We start from the raw sequence: 10013 nt of genomic DNA, 5'->3' as shown, positions 1-10013 counted from the left end.
GAGACAGCGGAGGCTCTCTCCGGGCCCAAGCTGTGAGCCTGGCCCCGCAGCCCTGTCTCTCTGCAAGCCCAGCTGAGGGCAGACTTGTTCCCAAGTCTCAGCGCCGACATGCCAGGCCAGGTGCCCAGCTGCCAGCTGGGACTTGAGGAGACTAGCCCTGGGGCTTGCCGTCCCCTCCCCCCCCAGGAGCCTCTGTCCCCTCCACCCTTGCAGCTCAGCCTGAGGGTCCCAGCAACGTGATCCTGGTGGCAGACAAGCACCTCCTTGAACTGCCGCTGGAAGGACTCTCTGTGCTCCAGGAGGGGGCGGCCTCCTCTGTGTCGCGGGAGTTCTCTCTCCAAATGCTGTTCAACCGCCTCCACCGTGAGGAGCCAGGTGAGAGCTGCCCAGGCACCTCTGGGTTTGGTTTTTAGAATGGAAATGTCCCAGGTGCTTTCCAGACAGGAGAATGCTAACTCCTGCCATAAACAACGAGTCAATGTCGCCTCCTCATCCCAGGTGCTTGGTCATTCAGGACACGCCCAGCCACATCCAGCCACTGTGTGCTGCTCTGTGCTGTGCTCACTCACAGGCGCCCGCCCACATGGGGGAGGAAGAGCTTCGCACACACCGTCCCAGGAGGTGGTGGGCAACCAGCCATGTGAAGAGACTTAAGCTAGCTGATGGCAGCTGCAGGGGAGGCCAGGGGGACGGGCTCAGCCTGGAGAGCATGGCCGTGGGGATTCGGGATTTGATGGTGCTGTCACTGGTGCTGGCTGCACAGATTCTCCTGGTCTGCGAAGGTTCTCCCGCCTGTACTCTGGGGACATGGTTGCGCACATAGCTTGGGCACATAGGTTGCGCTTCAGTATATACCACATTTAACCAAAATAAGTAGACTACACGTTTGCTTCTATGCAAGATGGTGTAACAAGGACCAGATTTGCCCTTCCAACTGAAACAACTGAGAACCAGACCGAGAAAAAGGAGGCCCCGATGTGCTCCTGGGAGGCCCTAGGGTGCTCCTGCAGATTTTCAGGCCAAAGCCAGGCTGGGATGACCAGGGAAAGCCTGGGGTCCCCTGGGTGAGAGGAAGCGGCAGCTGGGATACCAGGGTGAGTGGAGTTGGGACAGGGAACCAGGGAGAGGCCCTGACAAAGGTCAGATGAGCGTGAGCAACCTTGGCACAGGGACCCACAGGTCAGGGAAAGACCTCCCACCAGCAGACGTGGTGGAAAGGAGGGGACGTACAGAGATACATGAGTTCTTCCTGTTTTAAAATCTTTCAAAAAGATTTGAGCAAAAACAAAGAAGAAAATAATACTGATTGAGGAGTTTCAACATGCAAGAGCACGGGAGGTAAGGGAGTGTTCTGGAATGTTCTCATTCTGCGTGTAAGGTGGAAGGATGCCCTTGAAGTTGACTGCAAAGTCAAAGCCCTGGGCAACCACTAAAGAGACAGAAACAGACACCCTGGATCTCACGCTGAGGGCCGTGCAGCGGGGACAGGCGGGGACCGGCGTGAACAGGCGTGAGCACTCCCGGGTGCTCAGGTCTTGTGCCTGGGGGAGGGGCAGGAAAGCCACCGCAGACTTGGCTGAGCAAAGACCCACTGGGCCAGGTGCCACCATAGCTGCCACAACCGCTGCCTGCGGGAGGGCGGGCGGCCAAGCCACGTGTGGAGGGCAGCTCCACGCAGCTCAGAGCAGCCGGGACACGGGGCCTGCTGCCAGTGTGGAGCCAGTGGCTGACGTCGCACTCAGGCCCACATGGCACTGCCCCTGCAGAAAGAAGGGATCTTGTCTGGGACCACGTGGAGGGGCCAGAGCATGTGGCCTAAGTGGGGTGAGCCAGGTGCAGACACCTCACTGTCCCACTCCAACCAGGTGGCAGGGAGAGGCGGGAGGCCCTGGGCAAGGCACAGGAGCTGCACAAGCTCAGGGCAGGAGGCGAGGTGTCTGTTCAGCAGAAGGACTGCGAGACTCCAGGCACTTTTAGCAAGGGGAAGCCACGGGTGGGAGAGCGCCTGTCTCAGCTGGTGGATCTGGCCCATGGGGAACACGCAGATTCGGGAGCAGCCTGCTGTGTGGATCAGAAGACAAGTAAAATACACTAAGATCTTCAAGTATTGAAAAGATCAACCATGACAAAAATTGGCAAGGGTGTGGAGAGACTGGAGGAGCCCTCTCTCGCTGCCAGGGGGAATGATAAAAGGCCCAGCCACTTTGGACAACAGCTGAAAAGTCTCTTAAAGAGTTAAACACAGGCCAGGCACAATGGCACACGGTTGTCATCCCAGCGACTTAGGAGGCTGAGGAAGGAGAATCCCAAGTTGGAGGCCAGTCTCAGCAGCTTAGCAAGGCCCTATCTCAAAATAAAACATAAAAAGGCTGGGATGTAGCTCAGTGGTAGAGACCCTGGGTTCCACCCCCCAGTCCAGCGTGGCCTGCCATGTGGCCGGGCCACTGCACTCCCAGGAATCTACCTGGGGTTAGAAAGCATAAGACCTGCATGAGAAAGGCAGAGCAGCTCTTCAGCCGTGGCCCAGATCTGGAAGCCCCTGAGACCCAGTGTCCATCAAGCCAGCCAGCCAGTTGGCGGTCACTGAGCACTCCATTGAGATGGTTGGATACTCATAGCGCGTTTATGCCGTGAGCACTGTTCAGTGGCAGTGGAAGGACGGGCGTTGGTGCCTGTGGCAGTGAAGACAGAGCTTGCGGGATCACACCCGTGGAAGAAGCCGGATGGAAAGGGGAGCCCCAGCGTGAGAGTGTCCACAAAAGCATTCCTGAAGGGCCACCGCTCCAGGCCCAGGAAGCAGAGGCACAGCTCCTGCAGGGGCTGGGGCAGCAGGATCCTGAGGGTTCGGGCCGTGTGCAGCTGGTGGCACCCTAGAGGCTCCAGAGCTCGCTCCCTGGTGGAGCTCCCGAGAGGCTGGACGGCTTGGCCCAGGCAGGGCCTCTACTCTGTGAGCCCAGGGCCTGGCAGCAGAGAAGGGAAGGTTCGTTTGGGTACACAGCTGTCTACACAGAGCCTCCAAGAAAATCTGCCAGCCTCGAGGGGCCATGGAAAAGGGAGGGCTGTGAGTCCTCCCACAGAGGCCTCTGCACCCAGAGGACACACTGGAGAGCCTCCTACACTATACAAATGGGCAGCTGGTGAGTCTGGGAGCCTTTGGAGGCTGGTCCTTTCTTGAGGGCCTTTCCCAGCCCTGTGAGGCTTTGCCTTTTAGAAACTATTGCTGTTCCAACTTTACAGAAATTAGAATCAGTTGTGCTCCTGCTGATTTTGCAAGGGCTCAGCAGCACAGCCCTCCTCTCATTGTCTTCAACAGAAGTGAAAAAGGAGGGCAGAAGCAGAGACTTCAAGAGGAAAAGCCCCACAAAGAAGGGTGTGAAGGTAGGGATGAGGGCAGGGAGTCGGGCAGGGGCGGCTCTGGGCCCACGGCCCCAACACGTCTGGCTGTTGTTGCAGGGCGTGCTCCGGGTCATCCCGCCAGATTGCATCACCATTGACTCAGACGGCTTCAGGTGTATCCTTTGAGGGGTGGGTGCTCCTGGCCCGAGATCCCCCACTGTGCTCCTGCTTGTCCTTGACTGAGATCCAGTCATCATAGACCCCTTCGATGAGGCCCAGAGCATCAGTGTCATTGGTGAGTGCTCCAGGCCACTGCTCCCCCTCCAACCCCCTGGAAATGACCCCACATGGCATCTGGAGCCTCCTGCTGCTCTGAACACTGTGTGTGTGTGTGTGTGTGTGTGTGTGTGTGTGAGAGAGAGAGAGAGAGAGAGAGAGACAGAGAGAGACAGAGAGAGAACATTCCCTCTCTCTCTTTTGCTAGACTGCTGTTAGCAGTCTCTCCCCAAGGGAGGGGCAGGGCTGACCTTCCATCTGACCCCCAGTCAAGGAGGTGAGAGGGCTTGGGCCGAGCCCTGGAGGTCCCAGGGTCAGAGCCTGGACTTTGTCTCCCTCCAATTCTCCCTGCAGAGATGGTGACTCCTGTCTCTGTGACTCGGGATATTCTGGAAAGATTCCAAGAGACATACACTCTGCGGTGGTCGGGGCATCTGGGAAATCAGAACTTTCCAAGGTTCGGATTTGGGTTTCCAGTAGCCAGTCCCCAGTGGTCAAGCGCTTGTGGCACCCTCACGTAGCCCCTTCTCTCCCCTCCTCTTCCCAGGTCTATCCTGCCAAGGCCCCAGGCATAGAGCTGGGGGTGGGGGGGCCATGGCTGTCCCACTTTGAAGCTGGGCCTGGAGCCCCAGGATCACACACCAGGGTGGGGTCCAGCAGGGTCCCGAGTTGACCTCAGGGTTCCACCGGGTGTGAGCTCCAAGGCGCAGGCCTGACACCCCAGGAGCGACCGGCAGGGAGGGAGCACTACGGTTCCCAGGCCAGGCTGCTCTGTGCCACAAGCCCCCACGCACCACTGCCTGAGGATGGTGTGGTGTGGGTGTGGGCCAGGTGGCAGGAGCATGGGGGTGAGGATCCTGCCTCACCACTGTCTCCTATATTAAGGACACTGGAGGTGCCTCCTCCCTGACCTCCTGGGCTCGGCTGTCCAGGAAGCCCCTTCTAGTACTTTCCAGAGCCAACCCTGTCTACTGAGTGTCTATTCCATTCTAAGACGGACTCCATGGGAGAGAAGCCACCATGGGCAATGGGAAAATGAAAATAAGCTGGGTTCCAGGGCAGATGTGGGGTGGCATGTCAAAGGCAGAGAACACACCCTGCTTCAAGATGCATCCATCCCCAGGAGGGGCAGGCCTGGCCCAAGCACTTGGCCACACAGCACCCCCCTCTCGCCGCCCATGCAGCCAGGCAGAGTGGGAGCAGGCGCTGGGCAGCTGCAGAGGGTTCTTCTTCTACGGGATGGAGAGCTTCCTGTCCCACATACTAGTGGAGAGACTGGTGGCCATGAACCTGCCGGGTGAGTGCCCTCCACCACAGTCAGACCTACCAGGACCTGCAGGTGCACTGTGAGCACCCTGGGAGGCCGAGCAGAGCCCGCCCCACACCCCGTCTTCTGACACCTCCAGCCACAAGCTCCTGTCTGCAGTCAGGCCTCCTCTGCCTGGCCCTGCAGCCCTCGCTTGGCTTGCTCCAGTGTGGCAGCCACAGGGTCCTGAACTCCTGGGTCCTGCAGTCCTCAGCCCCCTCCTCTGTTTCTCAGGCCCCCAGGTCAGATCACCAGACCTCGAGGCCAGGGTCAAGTGTTGGGGTAGTGTCACCTCCAGGGCTGGGCTGCAGGATCCAGGAGGGCTGGGGCTACAGCTCTTCTCCCCAGACCCCGTCCAGTCTGAAGGTGGGGCTTGGAGCCTGGCTGTTTCTCTCACCATCCACCATTAACAGAGGGCCTTCCAGGTGGAACCCCGTGCCCTGGGTGCAGAACTGGACTCCAACAGACCTGCAGGAGCGGTTCAGCAGGAGGGGAAGGAAGGACACTGTCTGTTGTGGGGAGGTGGACTGAGAGGAGTTCCCGGGGGGCACAACCAGGTGACAGGCACGGCCCAGTGTCTGGAGCATGTCTGTGGGTGCAGTACCACACTCCACCCACACCGAAGGGGTGCAGCCTACCACAGGACACCAGGCTGGACACCCCTCACACGGAGGGCTTGCAGCTGCCGGGGTGCCCATGGGGCTACCCATTGCTGTGCATGGACCGCAGGCAGCCTTTTCAGGGACCTCTGGAGGATCCCTTCCTGCCCTCATGAGATGTGCTGGCCCACATGTGGCTGCATGGCCAGCTCCTGGATGCTTGTCCCACAACAGGGTGCCCGTGGCCACCACAGTTGCCTGGTGCCCAAGTCTCCTTTCCAGCCCCCATGGCCTCTGGGCAGGCACCAGGAGACGTGGGTGGGGCCAGCAGAACCCCCACCCCTCTAAGTTGTCACTGGGGCCTCAGCCACAGGGAACACCTGGAAGCCCATTCCTTATCCCAGGCAGGGGTCCAGGCAAGGCCTTTTGGAGGGCCTGATTCCAAGTGAGATGGTGCAGGAAGTAAGAAACACTTTGCACCAGGCCTGACAGAGGCGGCCTGAGAAACAGCCCCGAAGTCCCTCTCAGCCAGGCCTCAGGGGCAAGTGGACAGCCATCCCCTTTGCATCCATGGGGGTTCCTGCCGACGGTCACGCCCAGCTGCACTCTGGACTCTGGCACCCATCTCAGCGGGCACACCTGCCCAGGGTGACTGGCTGTCGTCTATGTCCTCTAGTGACTGCCTCACCTCCCAGAATGTCCCATGTCCCTAGCCAGCTGAGGCCTCTGATCAGCCTTCATGGCCCTCCCTGTGGCCTCCTCTACCACACACCTAGGGGAGAACCCCAGGCAAGAGCTGGGGCCTCTCTGCACTGGTGAAGGCCGGAGCCCTCCATCACTGTGGAACAGCAGAGCTCCAAGCAGCTTAGGAGGCAGGGGCCATGCTGCTGGCAGGGAACTGTTGGGGCCAAGTGCCCGTCCCCACCTCCTGGTGTCTGGCCTAGATGTGGTCAGTGGGTCTCTGAGCAGGAAGGCCTGTTGGATGGCAAGTCCCAGCCTCAGGCTGATGGTCAGTGTTTCTGCAATCTTCCGGGGTTCTCTGCTGGCATGGCCCTTGGCCGTGGCTGAGCCGGCCCTGTTGTGCCTGCAGACTGCCAGATGATGGTCCTGCTGCACCTGACACGGTCCTACGAGAGCCTGCAGAGGCACAAGGAGGTCTCGGAGAGCAAGAGGTGCCCGGAGTCCCTGCCCACGGGCCGGACCTGGGGTGGGGCAGCACATGAGCCCAGCGGGGAGAGTGCCCACTGGCACCGTGACGGGGCAGGAGGACACAGTATTCGTGTACCCGACACAACAGAGCTCCACAGGGCTCTGAGGTTCCAGGATGTGCTCCCATGCTGCCCCCTGCCAAGGCCCCGGGGAGTGGTGCAGGAGGCAGTGTCTCGGGCAGTGAGGGTGGCGAAGGGACTCTCCAGAAACCTGGGCCTGGCCACAGCTTCAGGGCCTGCTGAGGGGGCGGGGACGGCGGAGCAGCAGCTGGGAGGACCCGTCATCCAGAGTTGCCCACCTCAGGGCAACCTCCCACCCTCTCCAACCCTCACTCAATGCTGGGTCCCCACAGCACCTCACAGCTGTCCTTGGAGAAGCCTGTCCAGACTGCCATCCTCCTGAGCCTGGTGGGGGTCCAGAGCATCGTGGCCAACCAGTGGCCAACATCACTGCAGGACAATGCCTTGCGGGCCAGCATCCTGTGGGACAGTGAGTGGACACCTGGCTGCCCGGAGCCCTTTGGGGTGCCCTGGAAGCCTGCCAGGCGTCCACAGCCCATCTGAGGGCACTGCTCTGCCCTAGATCTGCTGGCACTGGGCAAGCCGATTGGGAAGACCGTCCGGCTCCTTCAGAAGACGGAAAGCAGTGAGATGGCTGAGCCAGGTAAGGCAGCACCTGTCCACCTTCCTCGCCCCTCCCTCCTGCAGTTCTACTCCCCTACCTGCCTCTGTCATTGGGCTCAGCCACCTGGGCTGGTGGTGTCCTTGGAGCCCTGCAGGGACAGGTGCCCCTGCCTCTGCTGAGGAAGTGGGTTTCTGAGCCAGGAGCTGAGCACCAGAGAGAGACAGAGCTGTCCTGCAGGCTGCTGCTGCTGCCTGCACAGCGGGCAGGGCGAGCTGAGGCGCTGCACCCTCTGCAGAGGAGGGCTGGCGAGACCCAGCACAAGCCCTTGGGGAAACAGGCCAGCGCTGGGCTGCCACTTCCTCTCGGCAGCACAGGCATGAAGTACAGAGCTGGAGAGCCCAGGGATGCCTGCGGTTCCCTACACCCAGGGCAGGGACAGTCAGCCCAGCCATGAGACGAAACCTCCAGGACAAACCTCGAGGCTTCTGAGTCTCCACAGCCTCCCAGCATCATGGGCACAGTCTCAGGAGGGGACAGGAAGTGACTGCTCTCGCAGATGAGATGAAGCCCACCCATCAGAGCAAGCAGACCCTGATGCCAGCATGTGGAACAGCAAAGAAATGTTTCACATGCGGATGCGGCGAGATCAGAAAACATGCAGGCTAAGCTTTGAGCCACACACTAGGGGTGACCTACCCTGACCAAGAGGGTTACCCCAGAATGATCACAGCTGGCGGTGGCCCACATGAGCACCCAGAAGGCAGTTAGTTGTGAGACAGTGTGAAGCCTGGCACAGTGAGTAAATAAGGGAGTGAATACACGAGTGGGCGAGTGAGTGAGTGAACAGGCGAGTGGGTGAGTGAATAGGCGTGTGGGTGAGTGAGTGAGTGAGTGAACAGGCGAGTGGGTGAGTGGGTGAGTGAGTGAACAGGCGAGTGGATGAGTGAATAGGCGTGTGGGCGAGTGAGTGAGTGAACAGGCGAGTGGGTGAGTGGGTGAGTGGGTGAGTGAGTGGGTGAGTGAGTGAGTGAATAGGTGAGTGGGTGAGTGAGTGAACAGGTGAGTGGATGAGTGCATAAGTGACTGGGAGAGTGAATAGGTGAGTGGGTGAGTGAGTGAGTGAATAGGTAAGTGGGTGAGTAAGTGAGTGAACAGGTGAGTGGGTGAGTGGGTGAGTGAACAGGTGAGTGGGCGAGTGAGTGAGTGAACAGGCGAGTGGGTGAGTGGGTGAGTGAGTGAATAGGTGAGTGGGTGAGTGAATAGGTGAGTGGGTGAGTGAGTGGGTGAGTGAGTGGGTGAGTGAGTGAGTGAATAGGTGAGTGGGTGAGTGAGTGAACAGGTGAGTGGGTGAGTGAGTAGGTGAATAGGTGAGTGGGTGAGTGAGTAGGTGAATAGGTGAGTGGGTGAGTGAATAAGTGAGTGGGTGAGTAGGTGAGTGGGTGAGTGAGTGGGTGAATAGGTGAATTTGAGTAAGTGAGTGCGTAAATGAGTGATGGTAGGAGTGGGTGAGTGAGGGATCAGCAGGGTGCTGTGGGGCAGTACCCTTCCTAGCCCTGAGAAATAGCACTGGACATTTTCCCAGGCTCCTGGCTATTGAGCAGGGATGGCCATTACCTTCCAGTCAGGTAGCAAGACCACACAGTGCCCACGTGATCCCCGCTATCAGGTACTGACCTAGGTGTTCTTAAAGGCCCTGATATGGTGAGGCTGAACTGACCCACCCATGTGGAATAGTCCGAGAGCCCTGGTCCTGGGGCCATGCCCACCTAGAGCAGGATATGGTGGGGAGCAGAGTCATCCTGCCACTGTCCCCTCGTGTGGCTGCAGCCTGAGAGGAGCCACCACAGGTGGAGCTCACAAGGGCCTGAGCTGGGGTCTGGCCCGCTGGGAGCCCTCAAGGCCCCTGTGCCCTGACCTTCAGTGGGGGTGGACACGCTGCCTCCACTCCCAGGCCCTCAGGGCTCCCTTTGTGTTCCACAGATGAGGCTTCTCAGGACAGGGCTGTGCCCCTCCAGCCGGTCCCCAGTGTGGAGCCCTTCTCCACCACCCTGGGCCTGGTCCTCTACGGGCTGCCGAACCAAGCCATTGTGTGACAGTGCTCCAGGTTGTCCCACTTTCCTCCGAAGCCACCACCCTTGGCTCTGCCCCTGCCCCAGACTCCTTGGCCTGGCCTCCACCTGTGGCTCCCCCAGCCCTGGACAGGCCTCTGCCCATGACAAGCCCCAGAGACCACCACCATCAGGGCCCACTCCCCAGTTCCTGGTCCACCTCTCAGACAACAGAAGTGGTCAGACCACAAGCTTGGTTTTGGTTTTGGTGTTTAAATAAACAATAAAAACAAGCTTGCAGTATGGTTCCAGACCCCAGCCCTTCAGGGTCAGCCCCACCATGGGAGCCCCACCGTGGGGCGCTTGGCCTCCTGCCATCGCCCTGGGTGCAGACACCATCAGAACTGAAAGGGGCACTGTTCCTGCCTTTTGGTAGCAGCTGTGCCCGGGAGGAGGATGGGCCCCGGGCTGTGCCTTCCACAGTCAGAGGTGTGCTCATCTTAGCGCCCGGGGGCTGCGGCTCCCGGTGGGGAGCCTCTTGAGTGGCCTTTTAAAATTCCCAACACGTTTTGATGTTGTTGGCTGGGCCAGCGAGGCCAGGAGGGGCACTGGGTG

General features: G+C 59.8%; 1 protein-coding gene across 1 annotated transcript in view; it reads left to right on the top strand.

Moving 5' to 3' along the window:
* Cfap46 (cilia and flagella associated protein 46) overlaps positions 1 to 9696 on the top strand; it is a 92169-nt gene extending 82473 nt beyond the window's left edge. The window contains exons 49-58 of the mRNA XM_048791457.1: positions 214 to 375; positions 3314 to 3378; positions 3454 to 3511; positions 3587 to 3631; positions 3967 to 4069; positions 4797 to 4909; positions 6608 to 6689; positions 7079 to 7215; positions 7309 to 7389; positions 9331 to 9696. Coding sequence (XP_048647414.1) covers positions 214 to 375; positions 3314 to 3378; positions 3454 to 3511; positions 3587 to 3631; positions 3967 to 4069; positions 4797 to 4909; positions 6608 to 6689; positions 7079 to 7215; positions 7309 to 7389; positions 9331 to 9443 — 959 coding nt within the window. The 3' untranslated portion in view covers positions 9444 to 9696. The remainder of the gene's footprint in view (positions 1 to 213; positions 376 to 3313; positions 3379 to 3453; positions 3512 to 3586; positions 3632 to 3966; positions 4070 to 4796; positions 4910 to 6607; positions 6690 to 7078; positions 7216 to 7308; positions 7390 to 9330) is intronic.
* The last annotated feature ends 317 nt before the right edge of the window (positions 9697 to 10013 follow it).

Source organism: Marmota marmota, unplaced genomic scaffold (assembly GCF_001458135.2).
Source record: "Marmota marmota marmota unplaced genomic scaffold, marMar, whole genome shotgun sequence".
In the NCBI taxonomy this organism is placed as follows: Eukaryota; Metazoa; Chordata; class Mammalia; order Rodentia; family Sciuridae; genus Marmota; species Marmota marmota.
This window is presented reverse-complemented; position numbering and strand designations above follow the sequence as displayed.